A 26,774-nucleotide genomic window follows, 5' to 3' on the forward strand; every position below is an offset into this window, starting at 1 on the left:
TGGCCTCCGGAGGGCGACAGGAGGCGAGGCGACGCAACGTCGGAGAGGAGGCACACGTTCGCGCGGGGACGTGAATTCCCTGAAGGAAGAGCAAGCAAGGTGAAGACGTGGTCGACGTGGTACGATAACGCGCGGTTAGCCACGCGTGTTACGCAACGTGTGACGCGACCGATATCCTGTCGGTCGTTTTAGCACCATTTATCGGTACCGCGAGCGGCAGGGCGAGAGAGAGAGAGAGAGGCGCGAGATCTTCGGGGACGCGTGCCCGCACGTTCGGCCGACCACGATGATGCATCGCCTCCGCGAGATGCAGCGAAGGTTATGACGGCGTGTTCTCGTGGACGATCGTCTCGCGCACGAACGCGCGCGAATGATAATCGGATCTGAAGATACACGACGCTCCTTCCTCCCCCTTCATACATGTACATTCGACAACGGTGCCCGACCGACGTTGACGGAACGTCGCGGCTCGACGCCGTGCGCGGCGGCGTTTCCTCGCGAGCTTGGTGCGCAGAAGGCAGATTGAATAAAGTGGTGCGGTGGGAAATCGACAGCGAGTCACCGAGACTCCCTTGCTCATTCCAGGTAATTCGACCGGCCCAGTGGTCGCACGATCGACTCGAGGGTAACAAAGAGGAGAAACCTCGAGGCCCTCGGCGTCTTTGGGCGCACAGGGTGTTCGTGGGACACGTGCAAGGACGCTCAGTTCTTGCCGTGTCCAACAACCTACGTCTCGTCGCATCGCGTTGCGTCATTCGCGCCCATGGCGCCATTTTGGATAATTCGAGAACGAGCGGCGTGAACATAGCCGGCAGTGGCGGGACGTGACTCCAGTGCGCGCCCAAGTGCCGCACACTTCGTTCCTTCCCCCCCTCCCCCGCCGTCGAATTGCTCATACCACGTCAGAAGATTCCCGTCAGGAGTGTGCGTCGTTCAGGAATCACGGAAGAATCGTGTGTACATATAAATGGCGGCGGACGAAAGATGGTATTTCACAAGGGAACAGCTTGCGAACACGCCGAGCAGAAAATGCGGTGTCGACGGAGACAAGGAGTTGAGCTATCGGCAGCAGGCGGCGAATTTCATCCAGGACATGGGACAACGGCTTGTTGTGTATCCTTTTTGTCGCACGCGCACGATTTACGCGCGGTGTTCTAGTCGAGCGCGTTCTCCACGCTTCCAGATCAACTCGCCCCCCTACCTCCTCCTGCCGTTGTTGAGATTCTATCATCCGTCGTAATCTGACTTGGGCGGATGCCTAACCAGTGACGAGTGTTGGAAATGACTGCAAGAATCCATCTCCTGGAACATGCACGGCCCCCTCCTCCCTCCCCCCCGATCACGGTTAACGCATCCCTTTGCTCTGCGCGGCATGGACGGATGACATGCTGGGAATGGAGGATTCACCATATTGGAATCCCGTGCATCAAAGGTACCGTAAACGATGTTTGACAATTCCCACAGCAGTGAGGAAACTCAACTGATCGGGGATGCGGTATCTGGAGCGACACGTAAGTGTTGCTTGAAACACGTGTATGTATGCGCGCGCGTATACGTATGCATGTGTTGTTTGAATGGGATCTGATGGGATTCATCGAGCATCGGGACGGACTGATTTCAACAGAAAATGAACATCTCAAAAAGATTAAATGTCTTGCCTAAATCAAGCCTACAGATTTTGTTGCATACCTCTTTTTGATCACGTTTCATCTGTTTACATTTTGCATACAAAGTACAAGCAAACAAATACAAGCTCTACGAGTTCTAAATATATCTCTTCTAGGAACAAATGTCTACGCATTTAAGTTTCAATGTAGCACTATCTTTGTAGACTATTGTGTAACAAGCTTATGTGGACAATTTAAAAATGTGTGGAAAGTTTCATTCTGGTTTTTACTTAAAACTTTTGAAACTTCGAAAACTACATCTATTCCATTTATGTCATATTACAAAACTGCTTTTTTCGTTACATTTCAGCTAGCAAATTTCTTATATTAATATTTTTGTTTTATATATGTATATATATAAAACAAAATCCATAGATTTTTCTTGACAATAATGTGAATAATGTATACATTTCATTAAATTTCAGTATCCTCGTACCAAACGTTAAACTAAACTGTTATTAGGATGAAGAAGAACTGAGTTCATTAAATCGACTTTCCCACATGGCTGTAAACTGAAAATAAAATTCAAATAAATTATTTTATATATAAAGACTATTGTACCTTTTCTCTTTACGTTCTAATTTTACCATTTAATTTAATTCAAAGATCTGAAATTTTAAAGTAGTATGGAGCTTAAATTTTTTTTTTTCTTTATGTCTTTAATTTTGAAACTGTTTTTTTTATATTGAGTCATTTCAATTACCTTGTTGATAAAAAAACTGCAATTTAAGAAAAAGCTGAATTTTTCTTTATTATGTCTACAGAGATAGTACTGTGGATTGCGTATATATTTTTCTAGATTTTATTTAGAATAGAATATCGATCCCTTGTATTTAATTTATAATGCATCAGTATCTAAAAAATAATACAAAATATATCTAGCATATAATGCAGAATATTTCAAAATTACCAAAGATTTTGTCATTGTTTAATACAACTATTGTATAATGTATAAATTTGCACAAAGAAAAAACATTTTGCTACAAAGAACTCTGATATATCTTGAACAATTTAAAATATTCTGCTAAGTACTTTTTAATCATATGCTAATAGAAATAGAATTGTTTTACGGTACATTTGATACATAAGATTTCAATGGATCTTCTATTTCCCACATCGGTCATTTGTTCATGCTGTGTGGAGATTGCAATATATTCCCTTTTTAAAATTATTGTGAAAGCGATAGGACTTTTATTATATTTTTATTGAAGATAGATATTTTATCTATAGATTTTTTATCTATATTGTATCTATATAACATTTGTAAAAAAAATACTTTAAGAATTGCAGAGATAAGAATTATATTAATTTTTAAGAATGCTTTCTTGTTGCAGGAGTATTGAATATTAAAAATATATAAACATTTTTAATTTTCCTTAATAAAATATTAAAAATCAGATCGCAATTATGCATCAACACAGCTATTGTCTACATGCATCGGTTCTTCGTGTTCCACTCGCTGACGCATTTCCACAGGAATTCTATTGCAGTGGCAGCACTCTTTCTAGCGGCAAAGGTAGAGGAACAGCCAAGGAAATTAGAACATGTCATCAAAATGGCACATATGTGTCTCCACAGAGACTCAGCTCCACCTGAAACCAGGTCTGAGGTAAGAATTTCTATATTTTCAATTTATGGAAAATCTTTTTATGCATTCTTTATGTGACACAATTAGATTTTAATGATGTAACATTTGTATGTATTACTTGTAGTCATTTCTGGAGCAAGCGCAAGACCTGGTATTTAATGAGAATGTCCTCCTGCAGACATTAGGATTCGATGTTGCCATTGATCATCCACATACCCATGTTGTTAGATGTTGTCAACTAGTAAAAGGTACAGGTTAGGTTTTACAGTATACATATATCAATCAAGAGTTACGTCACGTTCTATTTTAAGAGGACACGTCCTGTAATCAGCCTGTTTTCAGCTACACTTCATTTATCTTTTCTCTTTTTTTTTTCTTTATGTTGTACAAGAAATTTAGCTGAAAATAATAGGTCTAATTTTATATTCTGTTCTCCATTCTTCCATCTTTTAAGAGAAACAGTAGATGTCTTACAGTTTTTGAATTTTAATCTTTAAGTTTCATATAAAGTAGAATATAATATTCAAATCTCGTTTGCAAATGAGAGAATCATTTATAAGAGAAATGGTTGTATAAAAAATAATTTAAACAACTCATTAATGTTAAGAATTCACATTATTATGTAAAGTTAAAGTTTAAAAGTAAAATATATATTTTATATATTATATATTTATATATTAATATATTATATATGTTTAATATAATATATATTTAATATATTACATATTTATATATCATATATATAAAATATATATTTTATATACAAGAAATGAAGGAAAATGTTAGTAATATATTATAATAAATGAAGTTTGTGGTATTTGTTAATCATACATTAATTCATACAATATGTTTTAATAATAATAAAAAAGAATTTAAAAATTGAATTTTTTTATTCTAGCGAGCAAAGACTTAGCTCAGACTTCGTATTTTATGGCATCTAACAGGTAACTATTCACTGTTTCAACATTACTACTTACTGATAATAGTACTTTATGGCTTCTTATTTTTTACAATACACCAAAATGTATAAATGTATAAATTGTCAGCTTAGAAATTCCACAGAGATTATCTCTCAAATATAGGATATAAGTGAAATTACATATAGAAATATCAGAGAAAGAATGAAAGTTTTATCTTTTTTTTTTTTTTTTTTAAGAATAATACAAAAATAATTTCGCTCTTAACAAATAATGATTTTGAACAATTTTAATCTGTATGTTTCTATTTGCAATAATAATAATAATAATAAATTACATTATTTCCATTCAGCAACTTGTTTTGCCATTTTTCTATGCATCTATGGTCTCGGGTTAACATGGACTATATTTGGATAGGCTCTAATTAATTATAATGTAATTTTTTATACGATTTCTTTTTTTTGCAGTCTCCATTTAACTACTATGTGTCTACAGTATAAACCGACAGTTGTAGCCTGTTTTTGCATACATCTCGCATGTAAATGGTCCAATTGGGAGGTAAGAGAAATATGTATCTTCTAAAAATCTTCCGCGCACACAAGTTGGTGCAATATGCTGATGTGCAATAATAAATTTAATATAAACATTATGAAATGATTCATGTCAAATGTATTACGTCTTTTGGATCGATTTTATGTCTATTTTGAGTTCTCTGAAATCGTATTAACATATACTTAATATTTTTTAAAATAATTTATTGTCCATGCACAGATACCGCAAAGTACGGAAGGGAGACAATGGTTTTGGTACGTGGATAGAACTGTAACTGGGGATCTACTTCAAGAACTCACAGACGAATTTCTTCATATATTTGATAAGTGTCCATCGAGATTAAAAAGAAAAATTATGAGCATCTCCGCGAATCAGAGCCCGAGCATTCATCATCCGAGTCTCCCGAATTCGCCATTTGTAAGTAAAACGCATGAATATGATTACGTTTTCGCGTTTTCTTTCTGTTATCTAAATCTACTCTCTGGACGAATTTTAACTCGTTACCTTTTTCTCTTTAGGATACCGAACCACGTCGCATACAATCTCCAGCAACATTGGATGGTGCCGCCGCCGCTGTTGTTGCTCATTTGAATCGTTCTCATCATGCGGCGGAAGGTGCCGCCGCTCATTCGAGCCGCTCTCATCATGCAGTGGAAGGTGCCGCAAGTACTTCCGCTGCTGTCGCTGCCCATTCAAGTCGCTCTCATCATGCGGCGGAGAGTGTCGCTTCTACCTCCACCGCCTCTGTTACTGCCCACTCGAGTCGCTCTCATCATACGACGGACGGCGCCGTTGCTCATTCGAGTCGTTCTCATCACGCAACAGACGCCACCGCTGCCCATTCGAGTCGCTCTCATCATGGCATGGATAGCGCCGTCGCCGCCGCTACTGCTGCCGCTGCCCATTCGAGTCGTTCTCATCAACAGGAGAAGCAGGATGAGAAGAAACCTATTGCAGGACCATTGAGAATATCAACCTCAGAATATCATCGAGATATTCGCGAGAAAAAGGAGCGAGAACGTTTAGAGCGAGAGAAGGCAGCCAGTGCTATTGGGTGCCATATCACCGATCCTAACAAGCTCCACCATTCGCACCATCATAAACCAGGGTCGAATGCAAGTATGCCGAGCAAACATCAGATGCCGTCTGTGCAAAAGAGCACTGGCCTTCATCATAATCATCATCATCGACCGGACATGAAGACCAGTCAACCGGTGCAGAGACACTCGGCTAGCAATCAACCTAATCGCGATCCGAACAGGCAACGATTGCTGAGAGAGCATGCCGGTACGGCCAGCACGAGCGCCGGTATAGCACACTCCTCGCATTCTCACGCCAATTTAGATAGTTCCTCGGCCGAATCCGTGCCTCATAGATTGGACAGTGGTGCCGTGCAGGATTCCGTATCCTTGCACAGTGGTTTGCAGGAGAAGATGAGTAATAATCACAGCGGACATAGACTGAACGCGCTTGATAACAAGCATCAGGCGCATGATAAGAGGTTGTACCGAGGGGAAGATCCAAGGCTCAAATCGGCCAAGTACGCAGATATGAATAGAATTGAGAATCGACGGAAAGCAGAAACGCTGGAGCAGAGATCGGAGGAAGTGCGGAAGCTGATCGAGAAGCCATTGCCGCCGCCGAAGACGGACGCACCGTATCTGATAAATGCGCAGCAGAAACAGCAGCCGCATCATACGAAGTACAATCAGCAGGAGCAGAAAGGTAGCTCTTTCACGGGTGAAATGAAGCATATGGCAACTGCTAGCCAAAATGTGCTTCCGCAGGGCACATCGCCAAGCGGTTCGTCATCGCAGAAATCCGCATCCGTTAAGACACAGATGTACAGTCAGCATACTGCACAGGGAGTATCCCAGATTTTAAAAGACACTATTAAAAACGGTAATTCCCAATCTTGTCTAAGCACATTGAACAATGCGGACGATACTAAATCGGACAAACGATCGCGATCGATCGTTCAAGAGGAATTTGCTGAGAGAAATTTCGCCGATGTGCAACAGGGCAATCTGCATACACCACCTGGCAAGCACAGATCGCTGTTCAGCCCGGAGCCGCCAATCGTGTCTAGAGACTCGCATGCGCAAGGCGCAAGGCCTAAATCGAAACAAAAGACGCCACCCTCCACAGCTGCGAAGCTAAAGGAACGCGTGTCACCGTTCGCGGGTTCTCCAACTCTGCAAGATTCGCTAAAACGATTGACCGCCAACGATAGCGCGGTGCCTGCGCATAAGAGAACCCGTGCGTCGAGTATCACCGAGAGCGAACAGCCGATGAAGATACCGAAAGTAGAAATCAAGACGGAAGATACGACCAGTTTGGAGGCGATGAAGATGCTCGGTCGCGTGCCCGACTTGATTCAACCGATACGCGACAATCCGTCGTCATCGAACGGCAGAAATAGCGCGTCGTCTGTCATTAACGATCTGAAACCACCGGAACTTATCAAACCATTCGAGTCGGATCAGCTTCGTTTCAACACGATGACGCAGCATAAAATTTCGTCGATGAATGTGACAGCACTGACTAATGGTATGGACCTCAATATAATAAAACAAGAGGTTCCGGAACCTCGCTCGAAGAGAGAGTTTTTAGAGCATTATATAAAGAAGGAACCAACGGGGCACAGAGCTCCAGAAGCAACGCACTCGCAGACGAAACTTGAGTACACGTCACCGATGAAGTCTGCGCAGAGTATAAGCGCGTTGCTCCAGGAGACACCGGCGCCGATGCCGTCGCTGTTGCAGGGACTGCAACAGCCTAACCAATTACCTACTCAGCAGGCGCATCAGGAACAACTGCATCACCAGCAGCATCAGCTACAGTCCATTCAGCATTCGTTGATGGATCATCAATTACCAGTGACGACTCATTGTTTGTCGATAGTGAGCGATAATTTCACGCCGATAGCTTCGACCGTCGATATCAGCGTTCTCTCGGATGTGTCGATGACGCTGCCAAGCAACAGCAGTATGGTGGAATTGACAGCGCCAGCAGCTTCCACGGTGACAGCTGTTCCAACGATCGAAGAGAAACGGTCCGAGCATCATAAGAGCGAGAAAAAGAAAAAGAAGGAAAAGCACAAGCACAAAGACAAGGAAAAGAGTAAAGAGAAGCACAAGCATAAGCACAAGGATAAAGATAAGGAGAAACATCGTGAGAAGAAGGATAAGGCAAAGAGCGAGGAGACGCCAGCGGCGGCGCCCATCAAAATTACGATTCCAAAGGACAAATTAAATCTGGGCACGGAAGCATCGCCGACCGTGGTCGGCGCAGGTACCGGCTTGTCAGACAAAAATATATCGCCGGGCCTGAAAATTAAGATCCCCAAGGAACGGCTCAAGGGCACGGATAGTGTGCCCAGTTCATCGCCTGCGCAGCCAACAATGGTACAGGGTCCGCTAAAAATCAAGATACGTACGGACGGCATCTCGAGGAGTTCCGCGACGGCGCCGCCGCCGTCGACGTCATCATCGAACGGTTCGAGCGGATTCTCGTACATGCAGTTCTCCTCTGAATCATCCGCGAACGATACGAGTCGGAAGCGTGAGCGACTAGAAATGATCGGCGACAGCTCGGGTAGCAGCGGTCTTCCGTCCACGAAGAAGCAGGTGCTGATACCGGCGACGGGTTATGGCCAGGGCCACCGACCCGGAGAACGGCAGAATGGCAGACATTATAACTCCGGCAGCAATAATAAGGTACGTGGTAGAGGCGTCCGTCAGCATCCCGGCGGTCGCGGTCCACCACCACATCACGCAGTTGCCGGTCAGCGCGGTAACGCTGGTGGTCAGTACCATCAGCGGGAGATTTACGGTAACGGTAACCGCGGCAACCGCGGTAGTCGCGGTCATCAACATTATCAAGCCCCTTATAACTCCCATCATCCCCCGGCCATTCGCGGCGACGTCGGCGGATACGCGAGAGGGACTGGCCGTGCTGACCAGAATACCGATTCGTATTTTTACGCTAATTATACATCAATATTTAATCCATCCGCCGGTTATGTGTACGATCCCGCCTATCAGCAGTACTATCAACAATTTCAACAATCCCAATATTCTATGTATCCGACAGGAAATAATTTGATAATGACGCCGGACGGCGCCATCAATACGTCAGTACCACCGCCGTCATTGCTCTCGAATCACCTTTTTCAAAATCAAAATATGATACAATCGGCTGCGTCCACTCGGCAGGAGGATGTACAATTGTTTCCTCCACCACCACCTCAACCACCACCATCGCCTCCTCCCTTGCCGAGTGGACCGCCACCTCCGCCACCGCCACCACCACCCCCTCCGTCAATGTCAGAATGATGGAACATTTTAATTTACATGTATATATGTACATATTGTATATTTGTATATCGTTGCGTTGAGATAAAAGAAAAAATATATCTATATGTACAAATTTTTGAAAAATGACACTAAAAAAATTAGAATTTTTTTATTTGTGTCATTTTTCTATCAATGTAACGATATATATTTTACATGTGTATATATACATACATACATACATACACGTGTATGTATATAGTTGTGCATATGTATATTTTTTACATGATTTATTTTACGTATGAAGCATTGGGTTGTTTGACAAGTTCGTAGTAAAATTTGAGAAAAATTCGAAGGTAATATATTTGTCAGAAGTAGCATTTGTTTGATATTCATCATGATTTTATGTTATTAATAATAGATAATATACTAGAACATTTTGTCATTCAGAAAAAAATCGGTTTTAAAATGATAAAATCACGCACAGTGCTTTTACCGATATCATCTTCATAAACATTTTTTTGGGGTGAAGGGGACTATGTAGCATTTTTACTCTTCTGATAGTAAAAGAACATTAAGTGCTGTGTATGTGTGAAAACGCATTTTCTTATCCTACATTTCTGAGCATCGTTAAACAAATACAATTCAAAAAATTTTAATATTTTTTATTTGAAATGATGCTCAGGCTTTTCAGATCATATATACCATTACAAAAAAGACAGTTGCTAAGGACATTAATATCAATATCTATTTTGAAACTACAAATTTTTCGAATAAACTAATATATTTATACAGATATAAAAAATTCATCTACGCTATAGAATTTACAATTAAATCGAGTCTGCTGAACGTAATAGAGAATAGAAATCTTTAGATTTGTTTTTTTTTACATGTATATATTTTTCATGTATATATCTTATATTAATTATTGGGTAGACATATTTTTCTTTAATTAAGTTTTCCATTACCATTTCGACGATGCGAAAGTCTGCTTCGTTTTGGACATTTTTATTGTTCTTCCCGTTCTTTCTTCTCTAAAATTAACGGATATACAGTTTATATCTGACAAAAGATAAGAAATAGTTTACAATCACTGAATGACATTTTCTTTGCTTTCTTATTCTTTTTGCTCTCCTGTAGCATTTTTGACTAAATTAAAGTGCTCTGAAAGCGATTAATTTCTATGAATTTGTTTGAAAATTTGTACATATAGATGTATATAATTTCTTTTTCTTATATGTAACGGTTCACAAATCGTAAATATATAAATAATTCATCAAAATTATTAGAGAATTTATGATTAAAAAGATTTAAAAAAGTACATATGAATAAAATCCTTCAACAATATAAAATTCTTTATATATATATGTAAATATATAGTACTTTTCTGTTGTGTAAATTCAGATTGTGGACATACAGAGTATTTTTATTATTTTTTAAATTAGTACATACTTATATGTAAATAATTAAAATGTATATATATATTTTTTAATTATATATTCATTATAAATATTCAAATATATATATTATTAATATATATATATATATTCTTTTTCTTATAGTCGGCGTTGAAATCTAACGCAAGACTTCCTTAATCGTTCTCTGAGCCTTCTATGTAAATCTATACAAATGTTATTAATTTTTTCCTTTCTCTTCGATTTTACGAAATAGTTTAGTAGAAATAGTAGCATGTCACATCTGTTTATTCTTTATCACCTGATTGCTTCGATCGTTTCTTCTTTCCGTACATGTCGGATAATACCCCACTGTAGAAAATCTTATAGACTACATTCCAAAACGTTGCTTTTGAGAAAAATTTTACTAAAAAGTTATAGCATACGTAACGTAAATTGCAGCTTTTTAATAAAATTTTCCTCGAAAACAACGTTTTGGAATGTAGCTCTAGTCGAATATGGCATCTCGTTCCAGTGCTTTGATTTTGTCGTAGTAAATCAATTCGGCATCAATTCGAAATTATCATTATTGTAAGAATATCAATTCGATAATCTGAATGCTTAGACATTTGCATGAAAATGTGTGCAAGTGTAGAATATCAATTGTAGAATTTGTGCAATCTTCGAGTTGCATACGATCGATTTCATCGAACCTTAATTTAAATTAAATTTAAGTGTTTGTAGGATTGATTTATGCACAACGATAGAAACTATTGATAGTATAATAATACAACGTATCTACGGTATTGTTTCGAAGCATCGTTATTTATTTCCTTTAAATTTTTTTTTTCACAATACAAAGTTAGTTTTCCATTGTAGTCAGCATGATCTACATATTGTAAGAGTTTGCTTCAGAAATCAGAAATACACCTGCTCTTGCTTGCTACTACTTTCTTTTTTATATATAGTGTATAAAATATAAAAAATAATACAAATAAATTATATAAATTAAAAATGAGCTATGGGAATAATCCTTGAATTTAAAAGAAGGATCTGTGCTTAATTAGAATGGATAGTAATTTTTGTCGATGATATTAGATTCTCTGAGATAAATTTATGTATTTATTTTCTTCCTGTGCAAATTTAAATACATTTTGTAAATTGTAATTATTTCACCTATTTTTAAAATGTACATTTAATTTTTCAGTCTTCAAAAAATTTCCTGTAGCCCTTGATGGTTGTTCGAAAAATCATATCTTTGATTAATGTTTGAATCGAAATCCCCGGTATTTTCGCGATTAGCCCTCGTTTTTTTTGCTCTGAAGAGAATCGAGAAGTAATATAGTCAAGATATAGGAAATTTTTTGAAAATTATTACTTTCTTAAAAGTTTCTATACGCGAGATATTTTTGCAGGCACCTCTTTCTCTGCATATAGTATATATATTGTTTAAGTTAATAATAATTAACTGTTGGACATATAAGAATCTTAGGGAAAACATCACAAGTTTGTTATAGAAGAGGAAAACCACGTTATAAAAGCTTGAAAAGAGAGACACTGCCACGTGTGATAGACGAAATATATTAGACGAAAATATAGCGGAGAAGCGATAAAGCGATATGATTTTCTATCGGCATCAGTTATTCCCGGAAAAAACTATTACTCGCGAAGATAGAAGCTTTCACTATTAGGGAATAGCAAGGAGTAATGCTAATTCTCCTAGCCGAGGGAGGTAAGCGATTACATTTTGATCACATAAACATCGACTTGTCCAAAATTATTGATTATTTCAATTAAATTTTGTGTATATTACTCGAACACACGAGATTTTGTGTATCTTTTATAGAACAATTATTAACTCAGGAATGTCGTATCGGATTAAATTATAATAATGCGATCGATACATTACGCTTGGAATATATTTTCTAAGAGTAAATGTATACGTATGTGCACATGTATACAATATTGTTTAAGAAATGTTATATATAGTATATAACGTGCAAGGAAGTGGTATTATACCGGAATCGTGAATGTGTCATTGTTAATTGTTATATTGTCACGATTACCACCGCTATTTCAATAGATATACGCAAACGACTGATTTGCGAAATGCAGTGGATCTATAATTATTAAGAGCATAGTTGATAATCTCATTTAATGATATAAAATGCTCTGTATATAGTTATATAATTTTTTCTTCCCGTGTAAACTCAAATACGCGCTTTGTTAATAGTACGATAAATTACTGTCTGATAATATCCTTTAAATTTGCAATAGATATATGTATTATATGTATACATATGTGTATATATATATATATATATATGTATATATACGTAAAAATTTACTGATCCCTGGGAGCTTATAAGGATTCACATTCACGTATTAATTTAATCTAAATCCTTATCCTTAATTTTTATATAGCATCTAAATTACTCTGGTGGACTTCGAGATAATAGATAAAGAAATAACTTTGAAAAAATACCAAAATAGCTAAAGATCAACGGGAAAATAATAAACAATTTCATATTTTCATATCTTGGAAAAAAGATTACTGTCCAGAATTAGTCATTAGTGAACGGCTCAATTTTTTGATCGAAAACTGTAGTTAGAAAATCTTTTTCTTCTGCGGATATTTTTTAAACATTTTTGGCCATCCTTACTTAATTCAGCTTTACTTAACTCATTAAATTACTATTTGACCTATACTATTACTAATTATGCTTCTGTTTGTATCTTAACACTTATTTTAAATTTTATTTGCATTCTACATACTTTTATTTTCTTTATATCTTTCTCTCTTCTCTTATGCCTCTAAATCTCCTCTTTCCTAGTGACGACAAACTTGTCATCACTGCTTTTGTCATTCTTTTCCTCATATGTGAGCTATAATACATATATACAAGATTATGTATGTTAAATATTTTTCTGATTTTCATTTTATATTTGACTTTCGATAACTATCGGAGCTTACACGGGACGAGATTATTTTAGGCATATATGTACGTTTAAACGCGGTTTTTTCTCACCGTGTTCACGTAGCTAGATATAAATCAAATTGAAGACCGTTATTAGTGTGTATTTATGTATTCGATATATTAAAAAATTCCGTTTCCGGAATGTGATATTTTATAATGCCGTGCTGAAGATTTTTCGACAGAAATCTCTCGTATGCTGCATGGGAAACATTGTTCTCAGGAAACTCGCGCGTCTTTTCTCTTATTTATCTTATAAACTGAAGATTAATGTACTAAGCGACTTGATCTCCACCAATTGTAACTCGATTTATTGCCAATACGACAATATGTGTGAACGTCGAAACCATGCACGGTGACGAAAACGCAAAAAAAGAAATGAAACTGCGTAAGCAAATTGTGCAATGACAATGATAATTGAAGAGCAGTAATAGAAAGACAAAATAATTGCTAAGGTAAATCTATAGTTTTTATATTCTGTGATCGTAAAATTTAAGAGAAAGACAAGAGTATATTATATATATATACATATATATATTATATAGCACTATACATCACTACTATATATCTTTTTCCTTAATTTTTTAATTAATTTAAAGAAGCTTTTTAAAGCTGATTTTCCTTCGTGAAAATCCTGTAATTTTTCTAGCAAATTAATGACATTAAAATCTTTTTTTAAATTAGAATTGTAATTAGAATTATAATTTATTTTAACAAAAATTTTGTTTAATTGAAATATGTAGTTAATTGGAAAGTTAATAAGTGATGACGGGAAATTTTCTTAACAAAATAGAGTAACTTGAAACCTGACATCAAGAGAATCTGTGATTGATAAGTAGCACAATAGACAGAGAAGACAAAGAAAGGGAGAGAGTGAGTGCGAGAGCGTGCGAGAGATAGAAAGAGAAAGCGAGAAAGAGAGAGATGATACACATATATATGTATATATTAAAGATGTAAGTACATAAATCTTCAGCGTTTTTCACAAAAGTTTTGATAATCGTATAAACACAAATTTTTTTTTTTTAGTACTCGAGATATCTTCCTTTATTTCGAGCCAGAATAGGAATTTTGTATTGTGTGTATTTCGTCTTAATAAAATGATTTAGATTTCGGATTAATGGAATTATCGACAAATCGGTGTACATCGATAATGCTTTTAAGCTGTTGTTAATTAACGAGTGTTGCATTTCGATTTAAAACGTGTAATTGTCACAAGGACATCGCGGTGCAAGCTCGCGCGTGAGCAGCGAATACGACACGAGTGAATTGAGAATTATAAATTTTAGGGTACAAATAACTCGCCAGATAAAAAAGACGAATATATATATGTGTAACGTGAACATTGCGTAAATTCTGTACACGATGTATATTCACCACTCGTCGCGTACGCTACCTGTCTTGAAGAGAAAGAGAAACGCAAAAGTTGAAATATACCGTCACCGTGAACCGTTTCGAAATATTTTAATTTATCTAATGATAAAAATTCATCTTTGATTCATTAAAATTAGAGTGGGAGATAGACGGTTTTAAATGAAGAACTTACACAGAATCATACAACAGGGATCGTACGCGTCGCGTGGTCAATAAAAAAGAAAAAAAAAGAAATATTAAAGCAACGCAAATAAACATACTATGCAAACGAAACGTACCTTAGTGATTATTTTGTCTTAATACCACACATGTTATATGTACATATGCAATATCGCACACCGTATCACAGCATATATATATCTATATATATATATATATATATATATATATATATATATATATATGTACTAACATCACGGCTCAGTATATATAGTACGAGTATCATATTGCGATAATTGCTGCATAAGTCACGCACGAAATGAATTCACCAAAAATCAACAAGCTAAGATTATTGGATATTGCTCGTGTCATTTGTTCTTGTTGCTTGGTGAAGGGTACATTATGACTACTACTCTCTACTTGCTAGTATTGTTAGAAGCAAGACATTACCGTTACCGCTGGATTATACTATCGCTGTTGTTACAATAGTGTTATTAATGTTTTGCGACGTATGTGCGTGCGAGCGTGCGTGTGTGTATGCCTTCATGATGAACGTGATGCTACGAGCATGCGCTTGCATGTTTTACACTTTTTTTTTGCATCCAAATATACTGCAATCTTCTATCTGCATGCGTAGAATTTACAAATAAACGCTTTTGCTAGTTTACCTTAATTCTATATTTTGTTGTTGGCTCGCAAAATCAAGGAAAGATCGGAAACACAGGAAGCAGATACATCATAAAAGTTCCAATATTCTAATCTTTTTTCGCTCGCGCTGCGAATTATAATCAATTTGTTAGTTATATATCATTATGTACATCATGCTTTTTGACTGTAAGATACCATACGCTAAAATTAATTTAAGATAATTGTTTCATAAGCTCTATTCCATCTATCAATTCATTTGAAATTCGAATTCTTGTGGAAAAGAATGTTAAAAGATTTACAGGATTGAAGAAAAATACGAGTTTACGCTATTTAGCTATAAAAATGTAAAAATTGAGTCATTTATTTTGATAATTTTGTTGAAAACAGAAAAAAACGCCAAAGCGTTTAGATTCGTACTTCCCCTTCATAAGATTTAAAGTCTCGATTCTCGCGAACAGCGCATCGTATCCTCAAAATAATAGACTCAATTATATTAAAATTAAAGGTATATCAGAAATGTACATGGCGCGTATTTATTTGCGTGACGTGTTACTTATTTTTTTTACGAGGTTACTAGTGGATGTTCCGTTCATGTTTGCATTACTTCATGGAGCAAGACATCACATTTCTATTTGTCGTTTTCAGGAACGACACGCATCCAGCCATCACAAAAGCTCGAGCAAACTACCGCAGTCTCAGCAGTCCCATGTGACGTAGTATGGCTTGGGTGACGATTAATGGACGTACTCTAAGGATCATCTTTTGACTCGATCGATTCAGCCTGGATCCAGCGATCCAGATAAGAGAACGAGCGATTTATATTTCAAATAGCGAAAGTTCGAATGGATAGATACCTCTGTATCTATATGTTCTGAGACATCATTTTGAGATACATAATATTCGGATATGTTCTAGAGATATGTATTCTAAGAAATACTAGCGATGAATATATATCAGGACATACCTGATTTATCTCTATGCCGTTTGCCTCGATAAGGATCATTTCTTTGCTCGCTCGATTTTCTTCCTCACTCTCGCCTTTCTCTCTCTCTCTCTCTCTCTCTCTCTCTATCTCTCTCTCCTTTTTATTTTATTTTTTTTGGCGATGAGTAAAAGTTTCCTATAATTGTCGCATAATAAGGCGTTTTGCATTAGCCTTCGACGAAAACTGTCATTACGGTGAAATGCTTTGGAATAGAAAATGCAAATAAGAGAGAGGAAAACAATTCAGGTGAACAATAAGATGTGACACGTTCCTGGTTGCACATGATTTTTCACTCGTCTTTCTTCCATGCACCCAGCGTACGTAAAGCAATTGACTGTAATTGAGTGACAAATCCTTAAGCAGAGATGATCCTTGTTGACTTATTGTATAAGACGAATGCGGATCACGTTCCGCCGTGCGTATCCTAAACGAAAATTAACGGTATACGACGAAATGCGTGCATTCGTGCATTTAATGCGATTATAACGACTTAACAACGATGCTGATATGATCTAACGTTCTGCTATTTGCTATGCGCGAGTTTTTGTTATAGAGTATTACAGACGAATCCCACGTCTCGAAGTTATTTTTACTTCATCTTATATCAGTATATCTACATCCCTCTTTATATTTCAAGCGATTGATAATTGATAGCATCTTAATAATTGATAATTTCTCATGAAGAAGAAAATTAAATTTGACTGTATTTGTTAGACTAAAGGGAATATCGAACAAGTATTCCTTTAATAATTACTTGCGCAAATAACGAGACGTTAAATCGGAAAAAGACGTTTAATACACTACTTAGCGAATAGCATGAGGGTGAGATCTTGGTTGTAAAATGTTACGGGCAAAAGAGAGAAAAAACGTAGAAAAGAGAGAGGAAACTGCGAAGAAACTTCGTTAAGGATAAAGTCCTGAAAACTAAAGAAAAAAAAAGTTCTTTCTTCGCACCATTTCGTCGCCTTAGTAATTTCATATTTTATCCCGTCGTTCTTCGTTCGCAAGAACTTGAATATTCATTGCCGAATATTCTTGGCCCATAAATTGACCGTCAGCAGAGCAGGTTGGTTTGTTGCAGAGGAATATTTGGCAAATTCTGGACTTTAATTTAAGTAGCTGCATCCAATATCAATCTTAAATAGATTATTAAGCAACAGCCCGATTGTGCGAATCGGATTTGATTTCGGATTTGATTTCAGATCACTCGTCATTCGGGATAGATAGATGAAATTTTTTTTTTATTTGTAACATATTGGGATTATCGTAGCGAACTACTTTTAGATTTTTTAGGTAAAATAGGGCTATTATGTTACTACAATTAAGAATCGTCTACGGACTTAGAATACGTTATGCATTTAACAATGCCTTATTTCCGGCTGTGTTTTAATTGATATTTTCTCTTTCGTTTCTTTTCACGCGCATCTAAAGATGCGACTCCCCGAGTAGAGAAATGAGATGTCTATTCATATTTCCTCACGATGACTCAAACGTTTCTCAAAACCTCCGATTCCGATAATTCACCCCATCGAAAGTCAATGTCACCGCTTTATCTTGTTACGATTGTTCCACGAGATAAATTCACGACCGAATATCTCTACAACGAAACGATCGATTCAAATTAATAAGATACAAAGAGACGCATACGCGACACACATACACACACGCATTCACTCACAACCACACTCACACGTAAACACATACAGTAAAATACCTGCTCGACGATACCCGATGGTATTTATCATATTATTCTGTAAATAGTCCCCTACCTGCATAATATATAGTAAGTAAATATAATATGCTCTATCGCGTAACTTAGTATAAAGAACTATGAGTAATATTGATATTATATCAACAGACTGTAAATAAGATTATTTTGTAATGCCAAAAGAAACCAAATAAGAATGAACTAACTTCGATGCACGATCTTATGCATAATTAAATGCGTATAAGACACGCGTGTAACGCATCTACACACACAAAACACACACACACAAAAACCACATAGACACAAAACACAAACGCGTGCGCGCATCGGATGCCTCTCTAAGACGTATAATTGCGCGCAATCACCCGTGTGAAATTTAAAATACATGCACAACGTTACGCGCCGATTAGAATTGTACTTTGTTCAGCGATACACGACGCCGTGTAGCATTGCTGTGTTCGCTCGACCCACGATCGTCCCAATCATATTTTTGTTTTTCTTTTTTTCTTTTTATATAAATAACGATCAACTTAAGTTAAGCCTAAGTTAAGTGTCAATTATGTTAAGAGTAGTTAAGTATGAATTACGAATCGCGAAGTTTGTATCCGCGTCCAACGATAAACGGAATAAGAGAAGAATGAGAAAGAGATTAGAAGTGTCGCGTCTCTCGTTACGCATAGCCAGCATTTAATTAACGAAATTTATACTAAAGAAAGACTAAGAGAAAGAGAGAGAGAGAGAAAGAGAGGGGCGCACAAGCGTTGGATGAATTAGCGGTAGATTTACGGTGTTGTTTTTAGGATATTCGTCGCTCTAATGTGAAATCGACATTGATGTACGCGCAATAGCACGTCTTGTTCCTCCGTTTCTTTTTTTTTATCGTGCGTGTGTTGACGTTGCACATTGTATACACAGAGTGCGTATAACAAATCTAACGACGATCGTACGATGTGATCACTCGCGGAGATCACATTATAGTATTGTTGCGACAATGTTTTTTTCGACGTTATGTGTTTATTCGATTAAACTACGATCTAGTTGTTCGGCGCGATAAAATTACGATGTCGCACGTCTCTCACGATACCGCAGGAATATTTTTTATTCTTATTGTAGAAGAGAGAGAGAGAGAGAGAGAGCGAGAGCGAGGCGACATGTCGTATTTCGTCGCGTCGATGTGCATTTTGGCGTAATTACGAAGTCTCGTAGCCGAGAAAAGAAGAGATTGAAAGAAGAAGAAAGAGAAAGAGAGAGAAAAGAAGAAAAGACAAAGCTAAATTTCGTTAACAGTCTTCTTTCGTTAAGAGCGCTTTCCGTTCATTTCTCGGCTGCGCGGCGTAGGCGCTTATCGCTAATTCATTTCGCCGACACAAGTAATTAGCACAATTACATTGCGAGGGACAATGAGAGCCATTGAGTGGAGCAACTTCAACATCAGTGAAAACCATATTCTTTTTGATGTATTTACAATCTCGCGCTATTGTGTATAAAAAGTAGTGTATGTAATCAAGTGATTATCCCGATGGGAGTTTTTTCAGATTCTATTTGTTACAGAAATTGCAAACAAACAACTGCGTCTCTTACGTCAAGTGCATTTCTGTGCAATCTTTCTTTGCTTCAAAATTGAGGGAAGGAAAATGCCTTTTTTTTTTGGAAATATTTTCAATCGATGTTAATTAGTGTGTATCTAATCGATCGGCATCTACGTGCTCCTCTCAATGGCTCTCGTTCAAAATCGTAAAAGTAACGTCCGAGAACGATCGTCGTCAGGGGAAAAGGGAAGTAAAAAACTGCGCGTCGTTGTTACGATTATTAAATTGCGGATGTGTGCGATGCGACGAGTAAGCCCGTGTGTGCTCTTGGAGGAACGGACGACTAGTGAAAGTCGACGGGAAAACTCACTGTAAATAACTAGCTGTAAGGATTTAGAGAAATAACAGCCAATGTTTGCACGGTGAAAGAGGAATGAAAGAATGTAAACTATTGCTCGTGTAAGTTTGCGAGTCCCAAGCAGCAGAAATGATCAGTTTATAAACGTCGATTCGATTTTATCTATAGACATCTATTCGATAATTTTTCCCTGACGTCGTTATCGAATCCAATGTTTATAAACCGATCATTTCTTCCTGGGGTGTCTCCCGATCGCACCGGAAATAACTTCTCCCGCCGTGCTTGGATGCTGTGTTCTTTGAGGTCGTTTGCCTGTTATCGCAGCGAGGAGCGTGACTTTCAGATTCGCGTCAAACGCCCAACCGCGTGTCGCCGTATTCGAAATATGAGATAAAGTTTATTTCGGAACATGAGACGCGCACATATTCCTGCGCTAATAAAAAAGTGCCACAAATGAGCATTTTTGAGATAATGAAAAACTAAAGATTTTATAAATATTTCCTTTCATTGTCGCTAATGTGCTCATTTTTGTCACTTCAATCGCGATACACTGATTCGTGTCGATGAGTCTGATTCTTTTGGAGTGCGGTGCACCGGTGAAAATTAGGATTGGAATGATTCGAATGTAATGTGCGTTTTCTATAGAAATTACACTTCTCTCACTTTTTGTTACATTGAACTAACGTTCCGATCCTTATTTTCGGGCTTGAGGAGATAAGTCGTTTTGTGGCGCGAAAGGATATAGTTCGTGAATTCTCCTGCGGCAGCAATCACAAACGAAGGCACTCAAACTCGAGACTCAACCCTGCCCTAAACGACGGGGCCGCTATTCCGGTTCGTAATCTTTTTCTTTATTTTCTATCTGGTATTTTTTCCTTTTCTTTTTATTTATCCGAGATCTATTCATCCATCTCGTCTGTCCAACGAATCGGGCGCGGGGCGCCGAAGTACACCCACGGTGCGAATCGGGGACCTGGCTGAACCGAGTCGAGTTTGCCTAGCTTAAGACAGCATTCGAAAAGTTATCCTCAATAAAAGAGAGAAGCAAACGATCATTAAAACCGACTGCCAAAGACTTTTTTATCCTGTCCCTTCTGCAGACGTTATAATTTCACGTCACTTACAATTTATGATATTCTTGATCAGATTTCGCCAGACGCGTTTAAATTTCGGGGACGACGCTCGATGGACGCAAAAGGTTGAAGGATTCGCGCGCAACTTTATTCCAAATCGCACGTAGCGTGTAATTGTTTACGTTATGAATACGGCCTTCGAGGAAATCCGTTTCATGCGTTTGTACAGCCGTTTTAACTATCTCACGTGCTATTTCTTTGCAGTTATTAAGACGTGCGGATTTAATAAAAAGAGCATTCTCTATCGCTAAACCAGATTGTAAGGAGTTTTCTTCACCTCTGTCCTGCTCCGTATACTTAATTTTTTATGTCTTGTTTTTAATTATGCATTGAATGTTTAGACGATACGCGGAGTTTGATTCGATCTGAAGTTTGGAGTTGGTTCAGAATCTGGTTGAACCACATTGCATTTTCTCAGCTTAAAAGCGGCATTCAAAAATTATTTTCAATAGAAAGACAAATGTTAAAACAAATTGCCAAAAATTTTCTTTGTACAGACTTGTATTTTGTACTTATCCTTTTTCACTTTAGCAAATTAATCGCGAAATGTCTCGGTAAAGATTTGAATTTCGCGAATGATACGTACGGCAGTAACGAATTTGAGTGAAGAAAGACCCTAAACATTTTCTTTTAGAATTTTAAATATTATAAATATAACATTATAAGTATAATATCGCGGAGATTGCATTATAATTGTTCTGCGTATTTTCTAAAATTTCTGATATACAGATTCGTATTATAGTTCCATTGTATAAATAACATAAATTGAATTTGGACAATTAATCGAGGATTTCGAGTATCTACGGTACGTTCATAGTGGAGAAGCCATTTTCTATTAAAAAATATTTTAAAAAACAATTATATATATCTGCGATACATATCCGCAATACAAATTAAGGTAAGTATCCTTATTTCCTTATTTCAGAAATATATTTAAAGTAAAAATATGTATCTTAAATTCTTACTAAGAGAGCAATACTGAATTATTCGAGCATTAAAGATTTTTTATTAGGTAATCGAATATTTTTCACGCACGTATATCTCTTTTTCTCTCGCGTCTTTAAATTTTTGCAAGAGAGGCAATTAAGGAGTCCTCAAAGGCCCCCTGTCTGCACCCCTGCGGCCAGCTGTGTGTTCGTCTCTGTCACTCTCTGTGCGAGCGAGAGACGAGAGGTATCGCAAGGTTGCGAGAGTCTCCTTGTCTGTCGCAATAATGCACCGGACGTCACGTACGCGGAGGATCGCAACGCGGACGACGTACCTCCGAGGTTGTGCTTCGATTAATTTTTTTTTCGAGTGGTTCGCGATATCACGAGATGAAGGCGGGTGACGAACGGACATAACGGATTAACCTAGAACCAGCAGTAGATAGATTCGGCCGTGTGTAAACAAGGTACAGATGTCTCGCATCATTGATACGCGATATCAAGGCCTATTGAACTCGAGTTGTCAATGACAATTTTTTTTTTATGCCGCACATATTTTACATCCCGGAACGTTATTTACTTTATTCCAGCGGAACAGTCGCTGCTTTCTTGAATTTGCATACAACTTTAGGATACAACATGTCTCGTTTACTGTTGTCTCGTAATCCCACGTCAAAGTGTATACTCAGAAATAAATGCAGGCAGATCCATCATTCGTAAGTACACAATGTTTCACTGAAAGTTAGCAGTAAGTCGTTTGTTAAGTTTAACATACTTTGAATCTATTTCATCAGCTGCAAAATCCTGGTGGTCGGAGGCGGTACCGCCGGCTGTTCGATGGCCGCAAAACTATCAAGAAAGCTACATGATCCGGAGCAAATTATCGTGCTAGAACCCAGTGATGTGAGTGTAACAAATAAAAATCACATCATATACTATTATATTCTTCGATACAATAAATTGAAAAATTTTTTTCTAGGTACACTATTATCAACCCTTATTTACTTTGGTTGGTGGTGGTATCAGTCCTTACGCGTCATCGAGAAGGTATACGAAGGAAGTTCTGCCAAAGAAAGCGAAATGGTTGAAAGCTTCCGTCGTCGGGTTTCAACCGGACGTTAACAAAGTCTCGACACATCAGGGAGATACCATACAATACGACATTATGATCATTGCACTTGGCTTGCAATTGTACTGGGATAAAGTGAGATATTAGATAATAAATTTAAAAGTACTTAAATTGAATTTATATAATACATAAATTGATGCAAAAAATATTTTTTCCAGATTCCAGGTCTGTTGGACAGCATACACGATCCCGATGCGCAAGTCTGCTCTATTTACGGGCCCGACACTGTACCCCAGGTTTATCAAACGATAAAAAACACTGGACGGGGAACCGCGATATTCACGCTTCCAAATACTCCGGTCAAATGTCCAGGCGCGCCTCAGAAAATCGCCTATATCGCCGAGGATTACTTTCGCAAAGTATTATATATCTCTCTAAAATTGCCATATGTCAACTTGCAAAGAGAATTCTTTCAATTAATTGATATTGTTTGTTTTAGCGCAAATTACGAAATGACATCAACGTCGTATACAACACAGCGTTGCCGGTTATATTCGGAGTTAAGAAATACGCCGATTCTCTCTGGGATGTTTGCAAGCAGAGAGATATTACCGTCAATCTTCAAACAAATCTGGTGAGGATAGAACCGAGTAAGAGACGAGCCACGTTTGAGAAACTGAATTCACCGGGAGAGACATTAATACAGGAAGTATGTTTTATCTGTGATATAAATAGACTACTTAATTATTATCGGCAAATTTAATACTTTTGTTATTAGTATTCTCTCCTTCATGTAACGCCTCCAATGGGACCGCCCGCAGTTTTGAAGCAACATCCAGCGCTGACCAACGAAGCCGGATTTCTCTCTGTTGATCCTAAAACGCTGCGACACACAAAATATTCAAACATATTTGGCATAGGCGATTGCACAAATACACCGAATTCCAAGACAATGGCTGCAATAGGTATAAAGAAAGAATATTCTCTAAATTCAAGAGAGACGGTAGAAATATTTTAACTTATACATACATTCGTTATGCAGCCGCGCAGGGAAAGGTGTTGTACCAGAATTTATTGGACGATTTGGCTGGCAAACCAATGACGATGGCTTACGACGGTTACGCGTCATGTCCGTTAGTTACCGGTTACGGCAAGTGTATTCTGGCGGAATTCGACTATAATTTGCAACCAAAGGAGACCTTCCCGGTGAATCAAGGCAAAGAATTCTACAGTATGTTTCTGCTAAAGAAGTATCTATTCCCATTCATATACTGGCATTTGATGTTGAGGTAAGATAATTTAAATGGGCATACATCTGATCACATACGTCGTAAATGTATGCATATACAATCCTATACTAAATTTTTGTATTACTATATATTTTTAGAGGCTACTGGAATGGACCAGAATTCTTCCGCAAACTCACGAAGGTTCTAAAAAAGGATTAGAGTGCTCGCAGAGAAACCCTGAAGAAAATATGTTTCCCTCCGAAGAAAAATGTAATGTTCCGTGCCTTTTTTCCGCAATTAAGTGAAGAATAACGCCATGTATCTTTAGTTAAAAATTGTACGCATGTATGTACATATATAAATATAATCCCCTTAAGTAATTCTCATATAAGTTAAAGATGTATAATAAAATCTAACAATATCTACATATTTATAATGTATATGTGGTTAAATGGAAAAATATTTTTTATATGTGTGTGGAATATTATAACACTGTTAGAAAAGTATGATATTGTTCGAATATTATTTCAAAAGAATTTAAATGAGGTTGATGAAAGTTCTATATTAAAAGAAAATATGTAATAAATAGAATTGTAGTCGAAATTATTTTTATCATCTAGGAACATTATTCTAGGAAGGTTTGTGTTAATGCATTTGGTTAGCAGCAGTTAGTAGCCCTGGTGGACACGTCAAAATCGGCCAAATTTGACGTAAATATGGATGGTCAACCATTGGTAAGGTTTTTAAGATAAATATTAATTATTTTGTGATAAAGATCAATTAAGAGACCTTGTAAATGTTCGTGATAAAAATAACGTGGCATATCCATATGAGAGAATAGTAGATATTTAAAACTTGCATGACATAACCTATACGTGACACAACAAATTTAACTCAATTTCTCCAATGAATCATATGGTATAATACAATTATATTTCTAATTTGTTTTGTCAATTTTATGTCTTGCGCTATTTTTAACGCCGAAAAATCAGAGAAGAAGCGTAATTTTATCATAAGCAATTATATTCTAGGAGCCTACGCTGTACACAGTCAAAGGAATGGCCATCCTTGACAACGATGGCAACAGGATATTAGCAAAGTACTACGACAAAAATGTGTTTCCAACATCAAAGGAGCAGAAAACCTTTGAGAAGAATCTGTTTAGTAAAACACACCGAGCGAATGCTGAGATCATCATGTTGGATGGTCTGACTTGCGTCTACAGAAGTAACGTAGATTTATTTTTCTACGTTATGGGCAGCTCCCATGAAAATGAAGTTTGTATAATAAAACTGTCAAATATCTCGATATTATCGTGGAATACGTTAATTTATTTGGCTTGTTTCAGTTGATCTTAATGAGTGTCCTGAACTGCCTGTACGACTCAGTTAGTCAGATCCTCAGGAAGAACGTGGAGAAGAGAACGATATTGGATGGTTTGGACATAGTAATGCTAGCGATGGATGAAATTTGCGATGGCGGGTAAATAAAACATTATTTAAAATACAATTTTGAATGCAACGGCGAGGTAAATGGATTATCTTTTCAGTATAATTCTTGACGCGGACGCGACGAGTGTGGTGCAGAGGGTAGCATTGCGAACGGATGACATTCCACTTGGGGAACAAACGGTAGCGCAGGTACCGTATAAATAACTTTATCCTAATATATCTAATTTTTTTTAAAGTTACAAGTTATAACCTTTGATTCGTACATGTATATGACGAGAATTGTTTTTTTTTGTTCTAGGTATTGCAGTCGGCTAAGGAACAACTTAAGTGGTCATTATTAAAATAACTGTTTTCTCTTCATGTATGGTTCTTTTGTCATATAAATTATAAACAGGTATCCGATATATATCATAAAATATTGTATAATATAAAACTTTAATGGAAATGTTGTATATGAAGAATTTAAACTGCCTGTTTATTTTTTACTGTCGGAATTACAATTTTTGAATATTTAGAGATGTAGGAATTCTTGAAAATAAGTATAGGACATTTTTAGAAAGTAGGAAAATTCTTGGGAGTATAGAAAATGTTTAGAATTTCAAATAGTGCAACTTCCGATTATTTCTCCTGATTCTCGGATTCTTCTAGTTACTTTATCAATTTTGAGATTTTTTTATCGTTATTTGATATCTCATTCTTAGAATTGCAATTTTTGAAACTTTGGAAAGCTTTGAATTTTCTAGAAATGTTCTACAAAATAATGTTCTACAGATAATTGATAAAGAAACTAGCAACTTTATCTGCACAAGGACATTAT

The 26,774-nt window shown here is 37.1% G+C and overlaps 3 protein-coding genes and 1 long non-coding RNA gene across 5 annotated transcripts; 3 read left to right on the plus strand and 1 right to left on the minus strand.

Moving 5' to 3' along the window:
• Window positions 1–951: 951 nt before the first annotated feature.
• Window positions 952–21,210, plus strand: LOC105450825 (cyclin-T). Of its 2 annotated transcripts, XM_011690875.1 has the most exons (8): window positions 952–1,113; window positions 3,066–3,276; window positions 3,380–3,503; window positions 4,154–4,199; window positions 4,640–4,730; window positions 4,944–5,141; window positions 5,243–8,443; window positions 16,215–21,210. In XM_011690875.1, exons 1-8 carry the CDS (start codon window positions 968–970, stop codon window positions 16,284–16,286), a joined length of 4,089 nt encoding a protein of 1,362 aa, XP_011689177.1. In that variant the 5' UTR covers window positions 952–967; the 3' UTR covers window positions 16,287–21,210. The 2 variants fall into 2 exon arrangements, with proteins under 2 accessions (XP_011689177.1, XP_011689176.1); XM_011690874.1 differs by lacking the exon at window positions 16,215–21,210 and having other exon boundaries at window positions 5,243–9,114.
• On the minus strand, window positions 1,880–2,897 carry LOC105450824. The gene is made up of 2 exons (XR_974499.1): window positions 2,371–2,897; window positions 1,880–2,179 (listed from the first exon to the last, which is right to left on the minus strand). It is a non-coding gene; the product is annotated as an uncharacterized LOC105450824 (long non-coding RNA).
• A 1,218-nt stretch (window positions 21,211–22,428) lies between the features above and the next one.
• Window positions 22,429–25,012, plus strand: LOC105450826 (sulfide:quinone oxidoreductase, mitochondrial). The gene is made up of 9 exons (XM_011690876.1): window positions 22,429–22,675; window positions 22,799–22,924; window positions 23,003–23,111; window positions 23,188–23,412; window positions 23,496–23,696; window positions 23,777–23,986; window positions 24,056–24,242; window positions 24,320–24,566; window positions 24,665–25,012. Exons 2-9 carry the CDS (start codon window positions 22,848–22,850, stop codon window positions 24,723–24,725), a joined length of 1,317 nt encoding a protein of 438 aa, XP_011689178.1. The 5' UTR covers window positions 22,429–22,675; window positions 22,799–22,847; the 3' UTR covers window positions 24,726–25,012.
• Window positions 25,013–25,168: 156 nt separating this feature from the next.
• LOC105450827 (coatomer subunit zeta-1) lies at window positions 25,169–26,442 on the plus strand. Its single transcript, XM_011690877.1, has 5 exons — window positions 25,169–25,240; window positions 25,538–25,783; window positions 25,855–25,988; window positions 26,056–26,146; window positions 26,256–26,442. The coding sequence occupies exons 1-5, from the start codon at window positions 25,223–25,225 to the stop codon at window positions 26,301–26,303; spliced, it is 537 nt and encodes a 178-aa protein (XP_011689179.1). The 5' UTR covers window positions 25,169–25,222; the 3' UTR covers window positions 26,304–26,442.
• The last annotated feature ends 332 nt before the right edge of the window (window positions 26,443–26,774 follow it).

This window comes from Wasmannia auropunctata, unplaced genomic scaffold (assembly GCF_000956235.1).
Source record: "Wasmannia auropunctata unplaced genomic scaffold, wasmannia.A_1.0 LD336055.1, whole genome shotgun sequence".
In the NCBI taxonomy this organism is placed as follows: Eukaryota; Metazoa; Arthropoda; class Insecta; order Hymenoptera; family Formicidae; genus Wasmannia; species Wasmannia auropunctata.

What these genes read in the sequence shown, in the direction of transcription:
- LOC105450825 (XM_011690874.1), top strand. Translation starts at nt 968, where the DNA reads ATGGCGGCGGACGAAAGATGGTATTTCACAAGGGAACAGCTTGCGAAC. An exon ending in ATGTTGTCAACTAGTAAAAG is followed by an intron (nt 3,504 to 4,153) that starts GTACAGGTTAGG and finishes TTTTTATTCTAG; the next exon opens with CGAGCAAAGACTTAGCTCAG. An exon ending in GTAAATGGTCCAATTGGGAG is followed by an intron (nt 4,731 to 4,943) that starts GTAAGAGAAATA and finishes GTCCATGCACAG; the next exon opens with ATACCGCAAAGTACGGAAGG.
- LOC105450826 (XM_011690876.1), top strand. Translation starts at nt 22,848, where the DNA reads ATGTCTCGTTTACTGTTGTCTCGTAATCCCACGTCAAAGTGTATACTC. An exon ending in TCGTGCTAGAACCCAGTGAT is followed by an intron (nt 23,112 to 23,187) that starts GTGAGTGTAACA and finishes ATTTTTTTCTAG; the next exon opens with GTACACTATTATCAACCCTT. An exon ending in GAGAGACATTAATACAGGAA is followed by an intron (nt 23,987 to 24,055) that starts GTATGTTTTATC and finishes TTTTGTTATTAG; the next exon opens with TATTCTCTCCTTCATGTAAC.
- LOC105450827 (XM_011690877.1), top strand. An exon ending in GATGAAATTTGCGATGGCGG is followed by an intron (nt 25,989 to 26,055) that starts GTAAATAAAACA and finishes TTATCTTTTCAG; the next exon opens with TATAATTCTTGACGCGGACG. An exon ending in GGGAACAAACGGTAGCGCAG is followed by an intron (nt 26,147 to 26,255) that starts GTACCGTATAAA and finishes TTTTTGTTCTAG; the next exon opens with GTATTGCAGTCGGCTAAGGA.